Source organism: Dipodomys spectabilis, unplaced genomic scaffold (genome assembly GCF_019054845.1).
Source record: "Dipodomys spectabilis isolate Male_0828 unplaced genomic scaffold, ASM1905484v1 ptg000219l, whole genome shotgun sequence".
NCBI lineage: Eukaryota > Metazoa > Chordata > Mammalia > Rodentia > Heteromyidae > Dipodomys > Dipodomys spectabilis.
Genome location: NW_024870896.1, coordinates 801,992 through 823,939, shown reverse-complemented (window position 1 = coordinate 823,939; position 21,948 = coordinate 801,992). Strand labels below are relative to the sequence as shown.

At 50.4% G+C, this 21,948-nt stretch overlaps 1 protein-coding gene across 2 annotated transcripts; it reads right to left on the bottom strand.

Moving 5' to 3' along the window:
• Nucleotides 1-793: 793 nt before the first annotated feature.
• Hexa (hexosaminidase subunit alpha) lies at nt 794-21,164 on the bottom strand. Of its 2 annotated transcripts, none has more exons than XM_042697432.1 (14): nt 20,868-21,164; nt 15,480-15,572; nt 14,090-14,155; nt 10,427-10,473; nt 9,233-9,343; nt 7,533-7,634; nt 7,032-7,164; nt 5,852-6,032; nt 4,500-4,583; nt 4,178-4,250; nt 3,155-3,338; nt 2,922-3,030; nt 2,392-2,496; nt 794-1,031 (listed from the first exon to the last, which is right to left on the bottom strand). In XM_042697432.1, the coding sequence occupies exons 1-14, from the start codon at nt 21,118-21,120 to the stop codon at nt 968-970; spliced, it is 1,605 nt and encodes a 534-aa protein (XP_042553366.1). In that variant the 5' UTR covers nt 21,121-21,164; the 3' UTR covers nt 794-967. The 2 variants fall into 2 exon arrangements, with proteins under 2 accessions (XP_042553366.1, XP_042553367.1); XM_042697433.1 differs by having other exon boundaries at nt 2,922-3,012; nt 20,868-21,163.
• Between the last annotated feature and the right edge of the window lie 784 nt (nt 21,165-21,948).

Genomic DNA, 21,948 nt, shown 5'->3' with positions numbered 1-21,948 from the left:
AGAGCACACTAGCAGTCCCAAGCAGTCCTGGTCAGCTCAGGGTGGGTGGAGCTATGCAGAGCCCTGGTGGAGATGGATGGAAAGTAGATGTAGATGAAGGTCAGATAGACACTTGCTGTGGGCTGCCGTCTCCCTCCTGTGGACTGGTCAGGGTCTGGTGATGCTAAAGTAGATGCTTGTGGGGTCAATGGACCAGAGCAACATTGGTGAAGGCTGGCAAACTGTATACCCTACCACTAAGAAATCTTGGCGAGGCTGAGGCTCAAGTGGTAGAGTGCTAGCCTTGAGCAAAAGAAGCTCAGGGACAGTGCCCAGGACCTGAGCTCAAGCCCCAGGACTGGCAAAAAGAAAAAAGAAATCTTGGCCAGATCATGGTAACTGTTTTAATAGTAGATATAACATTTTAAAAAATATACAGGAGCTGGGCACTAGTGGTTCATGCCTGTAATTCTAGCTACTCAAGGCTGAGATCTGAGGATAGTTGTTCAAAGCAAACATGGGCAAGAAAGTCCATGAGAGTTTTATCTGCAGTCAATCAGAAAAAAAGTTGCAAGTGGAGCTGTGGCCCAAGTGACAGGACACTAGCCTTTAGTGAAAAAGCCAAGTAAGAGTGCCAGGCCCTTGAGTTCAAGCCCAAGCACACATGCATATTCATGTGCAACATGCATACGCGCATGTATGCACACACGTACATAGACGTACAGGTATATGCACACACATACACACATGCATACGCACACATACAGCCATTTTTGGCCATGCATTTTCTGTCCTCTTATATAGGTAACCCAAGTTCATCATAGAAAAATGTCATGTCACTCTTTATTGAACACCAGCGCCAGCACCAGCCTCCTCTCTCCAGGCATGGGGGCACGGGGCTCCATCCCCGGCCGGCCGGGGTGCAGTGGAAGCCTGGCCCTCCACAGCTGTCAGGGCCAGCACCTTCCTTGGTGCCTGGGGCGGCGGCTCAGCTCTGCTCGTACTCCTGTTCACAGTAGCCTACACTGATGGGCTGGGCCTGGACGCCTCGCCTGCATGGGGACACACAGATAGCAAAGTGAACCCCACCTGTAGCCCCCAAAATACCGAGACCACAGGAGCATTACCCCCTCCCCTTTCTACTGTGTCTCTGCACCCCACCCCCAAGTAACCCCTGTAGAAAAGAGGTAGAGCCAGGCACTGGTGACTCATACCTGTCATCCTAGCTACCCAGGAGGCTGAGATCTGAGGATCATGATTCAAAGCCAGTCCAGGCAGGAAACTCCATGAGATGCATTTTTTTTTTTTTTTTTTGTCAGTTGTGGGGCTTGAACTCTGGGCCCAGGTGCTGTCCCTCAGCTCTTCAGCTCAAGGCAAGAGCTCTAGCACTTGAGCCACAGCGCCACTTCCAGCTTTTTCTGCTGATGTGGAACTTAGGAATCAAACCCAGGACCTCATGCATGTGAGGCAAGCACTTTACCACTGAGCCACTTTCCTGCCTGGGCTAGCTTTGAACTGCGATCATCAGATCTCAGCCTCCTGAGTAGCTAGGATTACAGGTGTGAGCCTCCGGCACCGGCTACCATGAGACTCTTATCTCCAATAAACTACTCAAAAAAAAATCAGAAGTGGTGCTGTGGCTCAAGTGGCAGAGCATTCACCTTGAGCAAAAGATGCTCAGGGACAGCGCCTAGGCCCAAGCCCCATGACTGGCATAAAAAAAAGATGTGGAACTGGAGGTGTGGCTCAAGTGGTACAGTTCTAACCTTGTGTGAAAAGGTTGAACCAAAATGCAAAGCCAGCAGTTTAAACTCCACTGTGGGCACAAAATCAAACAAACAAAAACAAGAGGCTGAGGCCAGAAGAGTACTGATTGCTCCGAGCACCTCAGTCCCCTGTTCTTGGTTCTTACATGCTGGAAACACTGTGCAGATGCCAGTGGACGGCAGTGGAGACCTGAGAAGCTGGCCAGTCCATGCCCTGGCATGAAGCCATGTTCTCTCAATCACTCTTCCTCATCCAAATAAGCAACACACTCAGAGAGGGCAAGGAGGCAGCCTAAAGTCACACAGCATGTAGTAGACAGCTGAGCCTCAGGCCCCACACTGTGTGTCTCCTGCTCAGCTCTGGTCCTCAAACTCATCAGTGGTGGCGTTAGGGAAATGACTGTGCTTCATGGACATCTCAATGGGGCCTGGGCCTCACTGGAGCCCACAGAAGTGGATCTCATTGCATTCCTATTCCTGAGAGACTCTGGGTAAGGTACTCTAATCTCTGACCTGCCTTATGATCTGTGGCACGAATCAATGAGGCAGGGCCTGCCTGAGGCTGGGCATTGGGCTCATGCTGGTATACTTGTTATTCTTGTTTCCTCCTGAGGAAGGGGTCCCAGCTCCCACCCAGCCCGCTCACCTCAGCAGCTCACAGCGGAAGTGGGACAAACGTCTATAGGCGAAGTTTAGGCCAGTTGTTAAGTTGCTGCTCCACAGCCTTTCGGCAATAGCGGCTGCTCTGGGCCTGGGGGAAGAGGGATGAGTGGCAGGCTGTGGGCGGGGGGTGGGGTGCTGTGCTCCCACAAGGAGGCTGTGCACCCATAGGTCACCTCCCTCCATGCAGGCCTGGACTAGCCAGGGCCAAGGGATGGAACTGATGCTTTATTCACAGCACCAACTCAGCTCCAACTTCTTTAAAATGAGGACAGTGATCCAGGCTTGGGGAGCTTCACAGAGGCCACAGACTTGATGTTGGGCGCTGAGCAAGGACCCTGTGCCCACCAAGGCCACACTAGCTCCACAGACAAGTAAGGCCTACAACCTAAGCACCATGGGCCTTCCAGGTAGGGGCTTGCAGGAGGGAGCCCGGGGAAGTCCCAGCCCAGGAGGACTAGCTGGGATTAAGGTGGTAAAGGAGAAGCCTTGCCTTAGTACCCAACTCTCCCTTACCAGAGCCTGGGGACCAGGTTTGTGCTGTCCACATACTCTCCCCACATGCAGGCCTCCCCCCCAATCACGAGGTCCTTCTCGTCTTTGGTACCTGAGGGAGAGCAAGAGGCTAGTGGGTGTTGGGGGGGAGGCGGACCTCAACCGCCATCCCAGATGCCCTCCCCTCACCCAAGTCACCCTACTTCCTGGCCAGAAACATTAGCCAGACCTCTGTGCCCCCACCCTGCCCCCACCTTCAAAGGCCAGGGGCTCCACTGTGTACATGTCCTTCCAGTCAGGGCCGTAACTGATGCGGTTCAGGTACCAGGGGGCAGAGAGCAGTGCCCGGAAGCCAGCCTTGGTGATCTGCTCCATCTCCTTTAAGTACCCCACTGGCAACTCTTCCCGCCACACCTGTATAATGGTGTCCGGCCGAACCTGTCACCAAAGGTCAAGGGACAGTCATGGCATAGAGCTGAGGAAGTTCTCAGATCAAGGGCTGCTGGCGGCCCTGGCCCCCAGAGGAAAAGGATGCCCCTGGGACCCCAGATGGCTTAGCTGAGGCCTGGGGGGTGGTGGCGGAGGGCGCCCTAGGTCCCAGATCAGACCTAGGTTGGGGTGCTGCATGCAGCATCCCTCCCTGGGGCCCTGCAGCCCCGCACGCCACAGGAGGAGAGGAATGCTGGCTGGAAGCAGGAGGCAAACAGATCCAAGAGTTTAGATGTTTCTGAAAGTGGGATGGGAGCTGGGACCTTACTGATAAACAAAGAAAAGGCAGCCTTTATCTCCAGACCCCGAAGAGCCAGGCCCGTGACTCAGGAATCCCATGGTACCGTGATTCCTTCTCAGTGTGGGAAGACAGAGGTGCTGGCACCTAAACCTGGGGGCTCACATCTCTGTGGCTGTATGTGGGGGGCATGCACACATGCATATGCACACACTACTACCTCAGGGCCTGGGTGATGCCCCTGAGATTTTTCACTCCAGGCTAGAGCTATACCACTTGAGCCACAGCTCTACTCCTGGCATTTTGGTAGTTTATTGGAGATAAAGAGTCTCATGGTCTTTCCTGCCTGGACTGGCTTGGAATGGTGATCCCCAGATCTCAGCCTCTTGAGTGGCTGGGATTATCGGTGTGAGCCACCACACCCAACCCCTCTGTGGCTCTTCTTGAGGGAAATGGAGAGATGGCTGTGAGGGCTCTGACCACCAAAGCCTGGCAAGAGACAGCTGGAGACACCACAGGGACCTTCCTCCCCTTCTCTGCCCCCACTCACCTTAACTTTGTTATCAAACACTTCCTGCCACACCACGTAGCCCTTGTTATAAGAAGAGACTATGTCCAGCAGCCTGGAGAGGAGAGGAGCGTCAAGAGAGGGTCTGCTCAGCCCAGCCAGGCTCTGGGCCGTGTGCCGGTGCTCTGCGGTGGTGCCTGGCCGGGGGGCCTAGCCCTCACTGGGCAGTCGCTTCCCCGGGGCTGGGACCTGAAAGGACAGGACAGAGAGAGCCTTCGGGGGCCCAGAGAGTGGGCGAGCAGGGCCTGACTGAGACCCCACAGGAGGTGATCCCCAATGCAACCCCCGCCCCTGCCTTCCTCACTTCTGGATGTAGTAGGACTCCAGCTGTTTGAAGTCATCGAAGTCCTTCTTCTTCATGAAGGCCTGGATATCAGGATTGGACCTCCTGAGTCATAAGGGAAAAGGAAGATCGGCGTTCTCCCCTCCCTCCAGGCCCCGAGATTCCTCCTTGGCTTCTGCAACTGACCCTTTCTAGGAAGAGCACTGAGGATCTGGGCCGTCCCATGCGAGGAAGACATGGCCAAAGTGGAGCTGCAGCAGGGCAGGCAGGGTGGCCAGGGAAGTGGTCCTCAGAGCATGAGCGCCAAGCCTGAGGGGGCCTGTGTATCAATGCCCACTGCTTGAAGTCCCTCGGCTTTTTGGGGGGTTGGTCCTAGGGCCTGAACTCAGGGCATAATGCTTTTGGTTTGCTCAGTGGGCTCCTCCAGGCTTGCTTTTTGGCTCATTATTTTGTTTTATTTATTTATTTTATTCCGGTTGTGGAGCCTGAACTCTGGGCCTGAGCACTGTCCCTCGGCCCTTCAGCTCAAGGCTAGAGCTCTACCACTTGAGCCACAGCGCCACTTCCGGCTTTTTTCTTTTTGCTTATGTGGTGCTGAGGAATTGAACCCAGGGCCTCAGGCATGCAAGGCAAGCGCTCTACCACTGAGCCACCTTCCCAGCCCTGGCTCATTATTTTAGAGACAGTATCTCATGGACTTTTCTCACTGAGTTGGCCTTTAACTATAAACCTCTAGGTCTTAGCCTCCTGAGTAGCAAGAATTACATGCATGAGCCACCAACATCTGGCCACTCCACCTCTTTTGAACTAAGTAGATATGGGGGGTTTGGGCGTGAGTTCATATTAGATACTGCCACCCATTAGCTTTGAATTCTGAGATTGACTCTTTGATCAGGCTATGTATTTATTTATATATTGTTCATGGATGCTAGTACTGGAGCTTGAACTCAGGGTTTTGAACTCTTGCTTAGCTTTTTCATTCAAGGTTGGCACTCTACTACTTTAGCCATCTCTCCACATCCAGCTTTTGGTGGTTCCTGGACTTGTCTGATTCTCAGAACTCAGCCTCCTGAATAGCTAGGATTCCAAGCATGAGCCACCAGTACCTGGCTTGGTCACACTATTTTAAGCCTTTATGAGCAGGGCCTGTTTTTTTCTCTACCTCAAAATTTCCCAAGACAATTATGAGCTCTGAGCTAGTATTTCCATAAATATCTCAAAGATAAGAGGGGGGGAAGGGAGGATTCTACTGTCAGCCTCATTCATGTTACACATGGTTCCCCTTTGGGCTGGGACAGGCCACTGTGTTGAAGGTTCTCTACTCTGAGCAAGCCACTGGTCAGCATGGGGTGGGTAGAGTGAGAGGCTCATACCAGCAGGTGAAATCAACCTCATCTCCTCCAAGGTGAAGGTAAAAATCTGGGAAGACGGAGCTGACTTCCAAGAAGAATGTGCTCATGAACTCATAGGTGTTGTTGAGAATTGGATTCACCGGTCCATAGGTGCCAGAGGGCAGAGAGCCGGAGTAGCAGGGAGTCAGTAGCCCTGGGATACCTATGTTAACAGAGAGCCCACATGTGTGTCACTCATACACAGATCCCATGCACCGTACCACATAAGACAAGTCATACAAAGCAACACAACTTTGCTCATAAACATCATGTGCATTCATGCCTGAAGTTCACAGGCACCTGTTTAGTCACAAATACAAATAGGCCTACCATTGGACAGAGCCGGTCACAGGCAGCTCAATGATAGCACAAACACACTGTGACACATTATTCTCAAAGGGTGGAGCCAACCAGCCCCATCTTTCCCTGTGGGGCTCCCATCACCACAGTGCTCTACACTCCTCAGGGCCTCTCCCCGAGCTCAGGGCCTCTCCCTGAGCTCAGAGCCCTTTCCAGCTGAGGCTGAGACCAAGTGGCAACTCTGCCAATGTTTCTTTAGTCAGTAGTGGGAATTGAATACTGATCTTCCTGCTTGTTTAGGCAGGTGCTGTACCCCTCAAGCCATACCCTCTCATCCCTCAAAATCTTACTTTTTGTTTTGAACTCAGGACCTGGACGCTGTCCCTGAGCTTCTTTGTTCAAGGCTAGAGGTTTACCACTTGAGCCACAGCTCTACTTCTGGTTTTTTGGGTAGTTAACTGGAGATTAAGAATCTCAAGGACTTTGCTGCCAGGTCTGGCTTTGAACCACAATCCTCAGATCTCAGCCTACTGAGTTGCTAGGATTATAATTATAAGGTACCAAAATGCCCAGCTTCAATCTTCCTTTAATAAGCCTTGAGCTTTGGGGTTCAATCTGGGTGCTCACCCTGGGGCGAAGACCATACAGGAGACACTGAGTGAGCCACAGGGGCTACCCTGAGTTTTCTTTTTCAGGTTCTATACCAGGGGTCAGCCCTTCCCGCCCACCCTAGGATGCAGCAGCCTGTATGGGCTTCAGAGAAGAATCCGCTCGTATTTCAATAGTACAACGTGACTCTTTTCCTTGAGGTTGCTCAGAGAAGTATCAATAAACTCTCTCCAACACTGGGTACCACTCTTACCTGGTCCCCAGGACAAAGTGTGGCCAGGGGTGTCAAACTCTGCCACCACGCGGATGCCCCGCAGCCTCGCGTACTCGATGACCTCCTTCACGTCGTGGGCTGTGTAGATGTGCGTGACGGGGTTGTATGATCCCTACAAGGCCCAAAATGCCCTTCAGACTCAGGGTCCTGATGCTCAAGATGTCCCCAGGACACCCCAGGCATCCGAACACTGGTCCACAGCCCCAGTGGCATGAGGACTATCTTGAAGGCTCGGTCGTTACATCTGAGCAGCAGTCAGGGCAGTGAGGCAGACAAGGCGGGAACTGTGCCCACTGAACACTGTATATGCCAACCACTACTGGAGGGCTAGCTTCTGAAAGTCACAGAGCAGGAATGGCAGAGGCTGGACCTGAAACCAAGTGCTGTGGCTCCAGAGCCACTGTTGTCCCGCTCTGCCAGTGGGTCTGGCTAAGATGCAAGTCTCCATCCTGGCCAGCGGGGCTCCAGGTGAATACCTACCTTCCGGGTGAGCTCTGGGAATGTGAAGCTCTCGTATGGGAAGGAAGGGTCGTCGACCAGGTGCCAGTGGAAGACGTTGAATTTATTGTATGCCATGACATCCTGCAGGTCAGAGAACAGCGCATGAACCTCTCACACCCCATGGAGGGCGGGGGGCAGGCTGCTCCACACACCCCACACAGCTCAACCTGCTGCCATTTGCAGGGAAGTGGTCCCAGGTACCACGGAGTCCTCCCACCAGCCTGAAGAGGAGCTGTGACTCAAGTAGCAGAGTGCTAGCCTTGAGCAAAAAAGCTCAGAGACGGCTACCAAGCCTGATTTCAAGCCCTACTAGTGGCACATACACACACATGCACACATGCAAACACACATATACACTTTGGCTCCACCACGCAAATAAAGGGAAAGGCAGCCAGATTAGCAGCTGTCGGGGAAGACTGCACATCAAACTCAAGTTAGTTAATTCCCCAGCAAGCTTTGAACATAGCTTTCCTCAACCCTATTCAATTTCAACTTAGCATTGCTAGCCAGAGAAGCCAAGTTTCAAAGTACTTTCTAAGCTGAGCGCTGGTAGCTTATGCTTGTAATCCTAGCTACTTAGGAGGCTGAGATCTGAGGATTGTATTTCCAAATCAATCAGGGCAGGAAAGTCCATGAGACTTTTATCATCAATTAAGCATCAAAAAGTCAGAAGTGGCGCTGTGGCTCTAAGTGGTAGAGTGCTAGTCTTGAGCAAAAGAGCTCAGGGAGGGCCCAGATGCTGAGTTTAAGCCCCATAATAGACAAAAAAACACACACAAGAAAACATTGTCTGCACCTCTGCCAACAGCCTGAAGATTGGTCCACAGCAGCCAGTTGTACAGATTTAGGTGTGAGTTACATATATTCTCTATTCTTTTTCTTTCTTTCTCTCTCTTCTTTTTTCCTGTTGCTGTTTTTTTTTTTTTTGTCCAGTCCTAGGGCTTGAACTCAGGGCTGAGCATTGTCCTTGAGCCTCTTTTGCTCAAGGCTAGCACTCTATCACTTGAGCTACGGTACCACTTCTAGTTTTTTCTGTTTATGTGATGCTGAGTTGAACCTAAGTCTTCATGCATGCTAGGCAAACACTCTACCACTAAGCCTCATTCCCAGTCCTCTTTTTGTTTATTTTTTTTGGGGGAGTCTGGTCGTGGGGCCTGAACTCTGAGCCTGGGCGCTGTCCCTCAGCTCTTCAGCTCAAGGCTAGCGCTCTACCACTTGAGCCACAGTGCCACTTCCAGCTTTTTTTTTTTTTTGCTTATGTGGTGCTGAGGCATCGAACCCAGGGCCTCATGCATGCAAGGCAAGTGCTCTACCACTGAGCCACCTTCCCAGACCCGTCTCTTTTTGTTTTTTAAATTGTGCTGGTCCTAGGACTTAAACTCAGGGTCTTGGTGTGTCCTTGAGTTTTTTCCTCAAGGCTAGTGCTCTACCACTTGAGCTGCACCTCAATTTGCAGCTTTTTGATAGTTAATTGGAGATAAGAGTTTCATGGACTTTCCTGTCCGGACTGGCTTCAAACTGTGATCCTCAGATCTCAACCTCCTGAGTAGCTAGGATTACAGATTTGAGCCACCCAACACCTAGCTTCTCTCTCTGTTCTTGAGAAATGTGAAACTTTATCTATCTCCTGTCCATCACCCCAGAACCCCATGCATGAAGGAGGCCTAAGGCCTGGGTACCAGTGTGTCCAGGATGGCAGCCAAAGGCAGGTAATGGCGCGAGGTGTCCAGCAGCAGGCCCCGGTGAGGGAAGCGGGGGAAGTCCTCGACGTTTGTCTTATTGATAAAGAACTGTAGGGACCAATCATTGCATGTATCAAGATTCAGAGTAAGGGTGAGGAAGAAACTCCTAAGAACTCTGAAAAGCCACTCAGTGAGATTCTGCAGTGTATCTGTTCCTAACCCTCCCTGACCCTCCCTCACCAATCGCTACATCATGTAGTACATCAGCCCACAGGTTATGCAGTTTCCTGACCACTGATGTGTCGTGTTCAAGCAGTGTGGCAGCTGGGTCATTATAAAATGATTCAAGAGAGCCGCCTTCAAACAGACCAAATCTACCAAGCCACTCCTCCACTCACATCTGCCCTTGACTGCTGGGGCTATTTAAAGCCACCAAAACTTTGTCAAAGGCACATTAAGACTTTTCCCAGAATCCTTAGCATCTTCCAGGCCTCTGGAGAAAAATCTCAGAGTTTAAAAAGGAGCCCTTGCCGGGCGTTGGTGGCTCACGCCTGTAATCGTAGCTACTCAGGAGGCTGAGATCTGAGGATCACGGTTCAAAGCCAGCCCGGGCAGAAGAGACCGTGAGACTCCTATCTCCAATAAACCACCAGAAAACCGGAAGTGGTGCTATAGCTCAAGTGGTAGAGCACTTGCTTTGAGCTGAAGAGCTGAGGGACAGCGCCCAGGCCCAGAGTTCAAATCCCACGACCGACCAAAAAAAAAAAAAAAAAGGAGCCCTTATCACTAGGTGCTCATGGCTCATGCCTGCCTTCCCAGCTACTCAGAAGGCTGAGATAATACAAGGATCATGGTTCAAAGGGCCTGGGAACTGTCCCTCAGCTCTTCAGCTCAAGGCTAGTGTTCTACCACTTGAGCCACAGAGCTACTTCCAGCTGAGGTATCGAACCCAGGGCCTCATACACACAAGGCAAGCACTCTACCCACTGAGTCACCTTCCCAGCCCCCTGAAACTTCTTTCTAATGAACCATCAGAAAAGTGGGAAGTGGAGCTGTGGCTCAAGTGGTAGCACTAGCCTTGAGTACAAAAGCTCAGGGACAATACCCAGGCCCCCTGAGTTCAAGCTCTAGGAGCAGCATACATACACACAAAAATAAATAAAATGGAGTCCTTTTGGGACGCACACTCACCGTGCCCTCAGCAGATTTCCAAACAAGCTGGCTAAAAGTCTCCAGACCTGTGGGAAGAGGAAAGGCAGAGGGAAAACTCAGGGATGGGGAGATGTATTCATCTGCCAGGCTCTTGAGGGGGCCAAGCACAGCATGTGGGCACACCTAGAAGGGGTCTGAAGACTAATGAATAGGGTGCCAGGAAGCTGGTCTTCATAGTTACTTTAAGAGGTGGGAGAAGGAGGGAGGGAAGGGATTTCAGTGCCTTCCTTGCAAGAAGGGGACCAACTGACCCCGCACAGCCTTTTTATCTTTGTTTCCTGAGCCTTAAATTTGCAAAAACATTCAGAGAACGAAGAAACTGGGCACCAGTGCTCATGCCTGTAATCTCAGCTACTCAAAAGGATGAGCTTTCTAAGGATCATGATTTGGAAATCAGCCAAGCAAGAAAGTCTCTGAGATTCTTATCTCCTATTAATCACCGCAAAACCAGAAGGCAAGCTGGGGCTCAAGTGGCAGAGCACTAGCCTTGAATAAAAAGCTGAGGGACAGCACCCAGGCCCCCTGAGTTCAAGCCCCAAGATGTGCATGCGCGCGCGCGTGCGCGCGCACGCACGCACGCACACGCACACACACACACACACACACACACACACACACACACACACGAACAGAGGGTGAGGTATGTGCTTCTTGGGCAAGATGCAAAGCAACGAACACCCGCAGGGTTTAAGGCCACCTGTGGATAGAACTCACCAGGAACAAAGGGAGCCAAGGAAGGGCAGGTCTACTGATCCTTCTCCCAGACTCAACTGTGATTGTTAAAAAAAAGTGATCTAAGATAGAGTTTCCCAGAGCCTGAGGCCATCACTGGATTTAACTGATCAGGAGTAACCAGGGGTCACCACTGTTCATCTTGGGGTTCAAGAAGAGACCAGGCCACTAGAAGCCTGCCCACCCCACCAACATAGTCTCTTAAGAGGCCAGCAAGGCCCATATGCAGACAGAACTAGTACAGAGTAGGATATACCCTCATACCAACTGGGGGTCATCTCCTAAAGACCCAGAAAAGCCCTGTAAAGAATCCCAAAATGATGGGGCTGGGAAGGTGGCTCAGTGGTAGAGCACTTGCCTTGCATGCATGAGGCCCTGGGTTCGATCCCTCAGCACCACATAAGCAAAAAGAAAAAACCCGGAAGTGGCGCTGTGGCTCAATGGTAGAGTGCTAGCCTTGAGCTGAAGAGCTGAGGGACAGCACCCAGACCCAGAGTTCAGTCCCCACGACCAGACCCAAAAAAAAAAAAAAAAAAAAATCCCAAAATGAGCCAGGTGTCGGTGGCTCAAGCCTGTAACCCTAGCTACTCAGGAGGCTGAGATCTGAGGATTGCTGTTCAAAGCCAGCCCAGGTAAGGAAAGTCTATGAGACTCTGATCTCCAATTAACCACCAGAAGTGATGCTATGGCTCAAGTGGTTAAGAGTGCTTGCCTTGAGTTGAAGAGCTCATGGACAGCACCCAGGCCCAGAGTTCAAGCCCCATGACCAACAACAACAAAAAGAATCCCCAAATGAGTATGATGAAAGGAGTGACACTGATCCAGACAGAGAGTATTCACAGACTGCTCTGTTAAATGGCAACTTTGTATAATTAAAAAAAAAAACAAACCCAAAGCCTCTAAATTTCAAAATTAAAAAAATCCACAAGACCTTATCTATTCAATCAGAGCCACGGCTGAAGCATACCACGGGTGTACACTGACCCCAAGTACTCCAGCCCCTGACTAAGGAGCACCTGCGCAGAAGCTGAGAGAGGCCACGGAGGGGAACATGCATACTGATATCCCACGGCATGCCAGGAGAGGCAGCATGATGACAAGCTAAACCAAGGTGCCCAGTTCAGGAGATTTTTCCTCATCTTGTCACCAGCAGAGGTTTGAGCAAAAACATAGCAGCAGCCTGTGGCCAAGTCTTTATTTAGGAACTCAATCCTTCTCCAGCAAAGGGGAAAGGTGGGGCTTATTGTCTGCTACAGAAAGAAAAGGACATCATTTGGGGCTGGGAAGGTGGCTCAGTGGCAGAACGCTTGCCTTGCACGCATGAGGCCCTGGGTTCAATTCCTCAGTCCCACATAAGCAAAAAGAAAAAAGCTGGAAGTGGCACTGTGGCTCAAGTGGTAGAGCGCTAACCTTGAGCTGAAGAGCTGAGGGACAGCACCCAGGCCCAGAGTTCAGGCCCCATGACCAGACCCTCCCTCTCCCTTCCCCCCCTCCCCAGCCAAAAAAAGGACATCATTTAACTTAAAAGAAAAATATCAACAGGTGCCAGTGGCTCACATCTATCATCCTAGCTACTCAGGAGGTGAGATGTGAGGATCTCATTTTGAAGCCAGCCTGGGCAAATATGAGACTTTTATCTTTTTTTTTTTTTTTTGGTCGGTTGTGGGGCTTGAACTCTGGGCTTGGGCACTGTCCCTGCACTCTTCAGCTCAAGGCGAGCGCTCTACCGCTTGAGCCACAGAGCCACTTCCGGTTTTCTAGTGGTTTATTGGAGATAAGAGTCTCACAGACTTCCTGCCTGGGCTGGCTTTGAACCTTGATCCTCATATCTCAGCCTCCTGAATAGCTAGGATAACAGGCGTGAGCCACCAGCACCCAGCTAAGAGACTTTTATCTTGAATTAATCACCAAGAAGCCAAAAGAGGAGCTGGTGTGGATCAAGTGATAGAATACCAGCCTTGAACAAAAAAGCTAAGCAATAGGGTCCTGCCCTGAGTTCAAGCCCCAATACTGACACTTACACAAAATATATTTATCCATTTATTTTGTCCAGTTTTCCTCTTCTCTTTCCCTTAAGAATCAGGATCTTGGGGCTGGGAAGGTGGTTCAATGGTAGAGTGCTTACCTTGCATGCATGAGGTCCTGGGTTCGATGTCTCAGCACCACATAAGCAAAAAAAGCTGGAAGTGGTGCTATAGCTCAAGTGGTAGAGCGCTAGCCTTGAGCTGAACAGCTCAGAGACAGTGCCCAGGCCCAGAGTTCAGGCCCCACAACCAGGGGGAAAAAAAAAAAGACAGGATCTTGATATATTGAGCTCAAGTGATTCTCCTCTCTCAGCCTCTCCCGTAGCTGAGACTATAGGCATGTACTATTGTGCCTGGCTTAGGTTTTCTTTTCTTTTCTTTTTTTTGGTCGATCATGGGGCTTGAACTCTGGGCTTTGGGCGCTGTCCCTCAGCTCTTCAGCTCTTGGCTAGCCCTCTACCACTTGATCCACAGTGCCACTTCTGGCCTTTTCCATTTATGTGGTGCTGAGGAATCAAACCCAGGGCTTCATGCATGCCAGGCAAGCGCTCTACCAGTAAGCCACCTTCCCAGTCCCTTAGATTTTCTTCATAAAGGATTCTTGATGGCATGTGTTGAGTGGGAGCTGACAGGCAGGGGTGTGGCAGCCATCGGCCCTTCTCCAGCTCCCTGTCCTGTGAAGACTGTCCCTTGGGCTGCCAAGAAAGCAAGGCCTGCCAGCATCTAGGCACTGCAGCATGGGGCTGGGAACTCTCCACCTAGTCTCCTTAGTGAAGCAAGCCACCTTGAGTGGGAGTTTTTGCCAGGCCCCCAATCCTGTCCTCCTACCCCACCAATACCCACTGTCCCCCATCATCTCTACACCCACCCCACCCCACCTCATTACCTCTAAGAGCTCCCCAGACAGTCTTAGACTCCAGTAAACAGTGTTCGTCATTTATGATCAGTGTGTCTGAAATGATCAAAAAAACAAAACAAAAAACCTCATTAGGTTAGCTTTTTACCCTCAGACTCTAGACTAGGTATTTTATATAATCCTTGGAATTAAACCCCCCAGCAAAATCACATTAAAAGAATAAATAAATAGCTGGATGCTTGTGGCTCATGCCTGTAATTCTAGCTACTCAAGAGGCTGAGATCTGAGAAGCATGGTGCAAAGCCAGCCTGAGCAGAAAAGTCCATGAGACACTTATCTCCAATTAACCACCAGAAAACCAGAAATGGAGCTGTGGCTCAAAGCAGTAAAGGACTTTTAAAAGAGCTGAGGGAAAGCACTGAGTTCAAGCCCCACAACTGATCAAAAAAAATAGAAATAAAGATAGAGAGAGAGAGAGAGAGAGAGATACAAGCCAAGAAAACTGGTAGCTCACACTTGTAATTCTAGCTAAGGGGCTGAGGTCTGAGAATTACGGTTCAAAGCCAGCCAGTCAGGAAAGATTATGAGACTCTTACCTCCAATTAACCACCCAAAAAAGCTGCAAGTAGAACAGTGGTTCAAGTGGTAGAGCCTTGAGTAAAAAAGCTCACAGAGGGCTGGGAAGGTGGCTCAGTGGTAGAGTGCTTGCCTTGCATGCCTGAGGCCCTGGGTTCGATTCCTCAGCACCACATAAGCAAAAAGAAAAAAGCCAGAAGTGGCACTGTGGCTCAAGTGGTAGAGCACTAGCCTTGAGCTGAAGAGCTGAGGGACAGTGCCCAGGCCCAGAGTTCAGGCCCCATGACTGGAACCAAAAAAAAAAAAAAAAAAAGCTCACGGACAGAGCCAAGGTCCTGAGTTCAAGGTCCAAGACCAGAAGAAGAAAGAAAGAAAGAAAGGAAGGAAGGAAGGAAGGAAGGAAGGAAAGCAAGCAAGCAAGCAAGCAAGCAAGCAAGCAAGCGAGAGAGAAAAGGGAGAGAGAAAGAGGGAGGGAAGGAAGGAAGGAAGAAAGGAAGGAAGGAAGGAAGGAAGGAAGGAAGGAAGGAAGGAAGGAAGGAAGGAAGGAAGGAAGGAAGGAAAGAAATATTTCAAAGAGATGATGCCCCCAAGCAAGGCAGCTGATGGGTGGTGGTCAGCATGGTGGCTCCACAGGCCTGAGAGACCAGACCTGAGGATTGGTATCTTAGCCATCCACCTTGTAGGTCAGTTTCCCCACTAAAAAACACAAGCTCGCATCAGTTGTTAGAAAACTATGGCCATCCTCTTAGCAGAGGGCCAAGTAGCAGTGGCTTGGGCCAGGATGTCTATTTCCACCTAGGGGCCAGTGCCTGCTCTGTAGGCTAGGGGCCAGGGCGATACTTACACTTTTCCTCTGACTCCAAAGTAGGGAACTCATTACAGCCCGCCGTGGCCACTGACACAACCAACATGTTCTTCTCCAAGGCATGCCGGTTTCCTGCAAGGACAAGGGAAACTCAGTATGGTTGTCCTGTCCCTGTAAGCAAGGCAGGGAGTCCAGGCCCTCCACACAAGTCCCTAGCTCTAGCCCCCAATACTCGTGCTGCGTGAGAGGGGCTCTGTATCTGCTCTCTCTCAGACTTTTGTAAAACTGGGAAGTCCTCATCTGAATTCCTGGTGAGCAGAATGCTTACAGTGCTAGTCTGCAATGAGACAAAAGTAGGTGCTCTGGAATAAATGTCCCTTTCATCAAGAAAAGGCTTCAGCTACACCTTGTGTTTGTTCTGACATAACTAATACATGGGTTTATTTTGGGGGGGGGGGTTCTTTTTGTTGTTAGAGCTGATGCTTGGACTCGGGGCCTTACACTCTCACTTGACCTTTACACTCAAGGCTGACGCTCTACTAATTGAGCCACAGCTCTACTTCTGGCTTTTTGGTGATTCACTGGCGATAAGAATCTCAACAGACTTTTCTGCCCAGGCTACCTTTGAACCCTATTCCTCAGACGTGGTCTCCTGATTAGTTAGGGATTATAGGCATGAGGCACTAGCACCAGTGTGGTGTACATTCTGGTGTCATATAAGCTTTCCATCTAATGACTATCAGTATCTCAGTCAGCAGCTAATGTGCAGAACATGCTCTCTGAGAGGCAGGGCTCAGAGCTTGGCCACAAGCAGCTCTTCCCCCCTACTTCCCTTCCTAACAGATTCTCTCTCTCTCTTTTTCCAGTCCTGGGACTTGAACTCAGGTCCTGGGCACTGTCTCTGAGCTTTTGCTCAAGGCTATCATGCTACCACTTGAGCCATTGTGCCACTTCTGACTTTTTCTGTTTATGTGGTACTAAGGAATTGAACCCAGGGTTTCGTGCATGCTAGGCAAGAACTCTACCACTAAGCCACATTCCCAGCCCAGATTTTCTTCTACCTAAGGAAGATTTCTGCTAAACCTTAGGAAGCCACCCAGCATAGCCCATATACTAACATAGCCCTGTGGACCCCAGTGCCTGCAGAGAAAACCGCCAACACCAAAATACCGATGCAGGCCTCTTCCCACCTGGCTCTCTGTGACTTCCAAGCTGGTCTGAGTTTAGTTCTCCATGCCTGAAATTAAAGAACCCCTTGATCGCTCTCAGTGACGCCAAACTGGCTGCTTGGCTTTGGTTGCTAGATTCAGAGGCATATGATCCCAGAGGGAAGGTCTAGAGAAATGGCAAAACAGGAAGGATACTGGGTCATCTCCCAGGAGGTAAAGAGTCATAGTTGGGGTTTTCCAGCTCTGCAGTGCCATGCTCAGCTCTGGAGGGAGCAGGAAACAGGCAGGGGACAGAAAAGCTACCTCTACTTAACACCCACACCCCATGCCAGCAAGTAAGCACACAGACATGTGCACTATGAGCCTGGCTATGATAGCAGGACTAGGAAACCTCAGGGGACCAGGAGTGCCGAGGGGAAATCAGGAAAGGCTGGTCTGACTTTGGCTCTGCTGCTGGTCTTGGGTCCTGGGGCCTCCATTTCCTCCCCTGTGGGGTGGGAGCAGATTCTAGAACCATAGGACAAACAGACAGACAGACAAGGTACTCCACTGCCCTACTGAGGACCAGGGCCTTCAATCTCTGCAGCTGCCTTCTTTATTCTAAATGTGTCCTTCTCTTTGGGCTCACTGAAAAGTTATCTTTGTTTGTGTGTGGGGGGGGGGGGGAGGGAGGGCAGGAGAGAGGAGGGAGGGAGGAAAAGAGAGAGAGGGAGCATGCTAGTACTAGAGCATGAACTCATAGTCTTCTACTTCTATGTGGCTTTTTCACTCAACGCTGGCACTCTACTACTTGAGCCACACCTCCACTTCTGGCTTTTTACTGGTTCACTGGAGATAAAAGGTTTTCTGGGACTTTCTTGTCTGGGCTGGCTTTGAAGCTTGATCCTCCTATCTCAGCCTCCAAAATAGTAGGATGACATGCAGGAGCCTCTAGTACTTGGCTTTTTTTCCCCTCTAACTACCAAAGTCACATTCTCTAGTTGAAAATCCAAATGGTACAAAAGCATTAACAACTTAAACTACAACTATAAGCACTTCCCAATCATTTCTACCTTGCATTCTTTTTTGTGTATGTGTACCACTCCTAGAGCTTTGAACTCAAGGCCTGAGCACTGTCCCTGAGCCTCTTTTGCTCAAGGCTAGTGCTGTACCACTTGAGCCACAGCTCTACTTCCAGCTTTTTGGTAGTTAATTAGAGATAAGAGTCTCACAGACTTTCCTGCCTGGGCTAGTTTCAAACTCCAATCCTCAGATCTCAGCCTCCTGAGATACAAGGTAGGATGACAAGTGTGTGAGCCACGGGAACCTGACTCTATATTATCTTGTTTTGATTTGTTTTTATTGTCAGTTTGGGGCCTGAACTCTGGGCCTGGGCACTGTCCCTGAGCTCTTCAGCTCAAGGCTAGCGCTCTACCACTTGGGCCATACTGCCACTTCCAGCTTTTTCTGCTTATGTGGTGCTGAGGAATCGAACCCAGGGCCTCATGCATGCAAGGCAAGCACTCTACCACTAAGCCACCTTCCCAGCCCCTACATTATCTTTTTAATATAACTTTCATTAAAGACTGGCCATCTCTGAACCTGGAATTCTGAGAACAAGAGACCCACTTACTACAAAGTCCCACAGTTGAATTTTCTCTGGGCACAACTCTCTGGTCCCTATCTCCTTTCTGTCCTGTTCCTTCTCATCTTTCCTTCCTTCCCTGCTGGCCTAGAGATTCCGATCCAGCAACTCATGAACAATCTAGACAAGAGTCCCAACAACCTGTCTTTTCTACCATATCTAGAGGACAAACCTTTAACCCTGGATTAATACATGCCTTACATCTGTGCTCCAACCCTGGCTACTGAGTACTATGTGGGGAAAGGGAGAAAATCTTGGGTCACAATGAAATCATGGTCCCTCATCCTAGCTGGGCTCCAGAGGCTGCCCTAGAAATCTTTCTCCACCAATGCTTTTTTTCTGCTGTCAATGCAGCTTGTACCGCTTCCTCAGGTCTATAAGCCTGATCTCCCATCTCTTATTCTTACCAGATAATCAGAAGAGAATGCCACCTTTCCTCCTCCTCCTCCTCCTCAAACATCTATAAGTACACCTAGTCTTCATCTTCCCTCTACCTGCACTAGGCTCTCCTCAGGCTCTTCTTGTATAAATTACACCTGCAAATTATTTATCTAATTTTAAAAATTAGCTTACATTAGTGATTCAAGGGGGTTTATTTTTCCAGTACTGGGGTTTGATCTTAGCTCCCTAGACTTGCTACACTCCCACCACTTTTTTTGTGCCAATCCTAGGGCTTAAAATCAGGCCCTGGATGCTGTTCCTGAGCTTCTTTTTGCTCAAGGCTAGCACTCTACCACTTGAGCCACAGCACCACTTCTGGCTTTTTTTCTGTTTATGTAGTACTGAGGAATTGAACCCAGGGCTTCATGCATGTTAGGCAAGCATTCTACCACTAAGCCACATTCCCAGCCTTCCTGAGTTTTTGCTCAAGGCTAGCACAGTACCACTTTGAGCCACAGCATCATTTCTAATTTTCTAGTAATTAATTGAAGCTAAGAGTTTCTTGACTTTCCTGCCCAAGGTAGCCTAGAACCTCAATCCACAGATCTCAGCCCCTTGAGTAACTAGGATAATAGGAGTGAGCCACTGGTGCCTAGCTTTTTTTTTTTTCCTTCAGTCTTTTTGTTGCTGTTTCTTTGGAACTCAGTATCTTATACACTTGTTAGGCTAGTGGTTTACCACTTGAGCCACTTTTAGCCTTGCTCTTTCTAGACTATTTTGTCAGTCATGAGGCTTGAACTCTGGGCCTGGTGCTGTCCATCAGCTCTTCAGCTCAAGGCAAGTGCTCTACCACTTGAGCCAAAGCGTCTTTCTGGTTTTCTGGTGGTTTATTGGAGATAAAATTCTCACAAGACTTTCCTGTCCCAGCTGGCTTTGAAACTCATTCCTCAGATCACAGCCTCCTTTTTAGCTAGGATTACAGGCGTGAGCCACCAGTGCTCAGCTTGTAGATTATTTTAAAGATGGAGTCTAATGAACTGCGTTGGCTGGCCTCAAAGTTTCTTCAGATCTCAGCCTCCTGAGTAGCTATAATCCTATCACAACCTCCTTTCTACTTGCTTTCAAAATAATTAAGGGCAATGCAGTCTTCAGCAAGAATATCCCTTCTCTTTTCCAGGGGAAAGGTTAAAGGGGACTTGGATGTAGGACCAGTGAGGAGGGAAAAATTCTTTCAGGCTTATCTGTTTCTCTCCTGCATTCCCCAGAGGCAATTTGAAAGCATCAACTTTTGCAGTCACAATAGGGATCCGGTGGCCCTCAAGTGACCCTCCTCCTTTCCCTAGGACAGCAGGCTTATCCTATCTGAGACTTGAAATATAATCCTAAACAAAACTTCGAAGTAACTCATTAACATTTATCTGTCTGACTATAATCACTACCTATGCTGCAGGCTCACGGAAGAAATGGGATGGAGGAGAACAAATTACAATCAACTGGGAATTCAATCTTATGTCAAAGATGATACATGTCAAATACAGATGATGGCCCCCTAGAAGGATGCAGACACCGGTAATAATCTCGCTTCCATTCCTGAATCAAAGGGCCAAGAAGGTGATGGTATTATTCTGTTCAGAAACAAACAGCACCCCCAAATAACTTAGGGATTAGCACTTGAACATTCTCTCTCTCCTCTCTTTCCCCCAGCCTTCACCCGTATCGCACACCGCAGGCCTGGATGTATGCCCAGTCCTGAACCCTGGCACCTTGGCACCTGTCATCCAGCCCAACTTCCTACCTGAATCACCTAGTTCAGCTAACTGTAGCCTCAGGCCTCATTTTTTCTTGCCGCTGGAAGGCAGCTCGTTCCCTTACGACACTGTTCTGGGATTTCGCTGTTTTAAACCTGGACGGATCACTCTACTTTTTGCACAGCTTTTCCTTCCTTGTCTCACCAATTTTGAGGGTTTAAGTTCGACTACCCAGCACGGGCCACAGTCAACAACGTGACATTTGGAGGAAGTTTATGCGGCCGAAGGAAAGGATTCCAGACAGGCCGCTGAGATGTCGTCTCAAGAGAACAGGAAGCGGCCTCAGCCTGGGAGGCAGGGGCAGGGGGCGAGGCTGGGGGGCCAGCTGCACAGAGGGTCAGGAGAAAGGGGCGTGGTGGTCAGCGGGGTGGGCAAAAGCCTCGGGCGGAAGTGCTCGGGCGGCGGGGGTCGGTCGCCCGGGACCGAGGTGGTAGGGGAGGCCCACCTGAGTGGCTGGGTCGAGGCCACGAGCCGGAACCGAAGAGCAGGCTGCGGTAGCGTTGGAAGGCCTCGTCGAGGACGATGCAGCCGGGCTGCGCGGCCGAACTGCCGTGGTACCGGAACTGGAAGTTGTTGGGGTACAGGGTGTAACGCCGGTAGTGGGTCTGGATGTATTGGGGCCAGGGCCACAGGGCCGCCCCGCGACCCGCGGTCGCTGCCGCCAGCAGCAGCGAAAACCAAAGGCAGGAGGCGGCCATGGCCTCTCTCCCAGCGCCGCCCGAGTCACGTGAGGCCCCGGTCAGGTGAGCGGAGCCCACGTGACAACGGGCGGACACGTGACCCGCGGCAAGGCCTGCCCCCCTGACGCGCTGGAGGTCCGGCTGCGCACGGCCTGGTGTGCGCACAGCCAGCGGGAGTGGGTCACTGTCAGGCGCGCAGGGGGAGGAGCTAGCTTGGGGTGCGGTGTGAGATGAGTGACAGGGGCGTGGCCGCGGGGGTGGGGCTGTCTGGGCCAGAGTGACAGGGGGCGTGGCTGCAAGGGAGGGGCGGGGATAGGCGTGAGTGACGAGAGGCTTGTCCTTGGGGGAGAAGTCTTGAGTGACTGAAGGGGAGGCGGGCTCTCTGGTGTGCGGGGAGGGGGGGGGGGGGGAGTGACAGGGGGAATCCCCGAGAGGGAAGACGTTCTGAGTTCAAGACCCAGTATTGGCACACACAGATGCACAAAATTTTGGGCATAGTAAAGTACATTCAACCATTCTGTCTCTAACCTGTGTATCAACCAGAAACTTAATAGCTACAGTAGGTTTAACACAATCATAATCCAAATGAATGTGCAGAAGTTAGCATAGACAAAATAGTAATGGTTTAAATGAGCAGGGTTTTTTTTTTTTATTTATTTTTTTGCGGAGTGTATACAAGCTTTTTTTCTTTTGTTTTTGTTGGTTGTGGGGCCTGAACTCTGGGCCCGGGTGCTGTCCCTCAGCTTCTTTTTGCTCAAGGCTAGCACTGTTTCACTTGGGCCACAGGGCCACTTCCAGCTTTTTCTGTTTATGTAGTACTAAGGAATTGAACCCAAGGTTTCATGC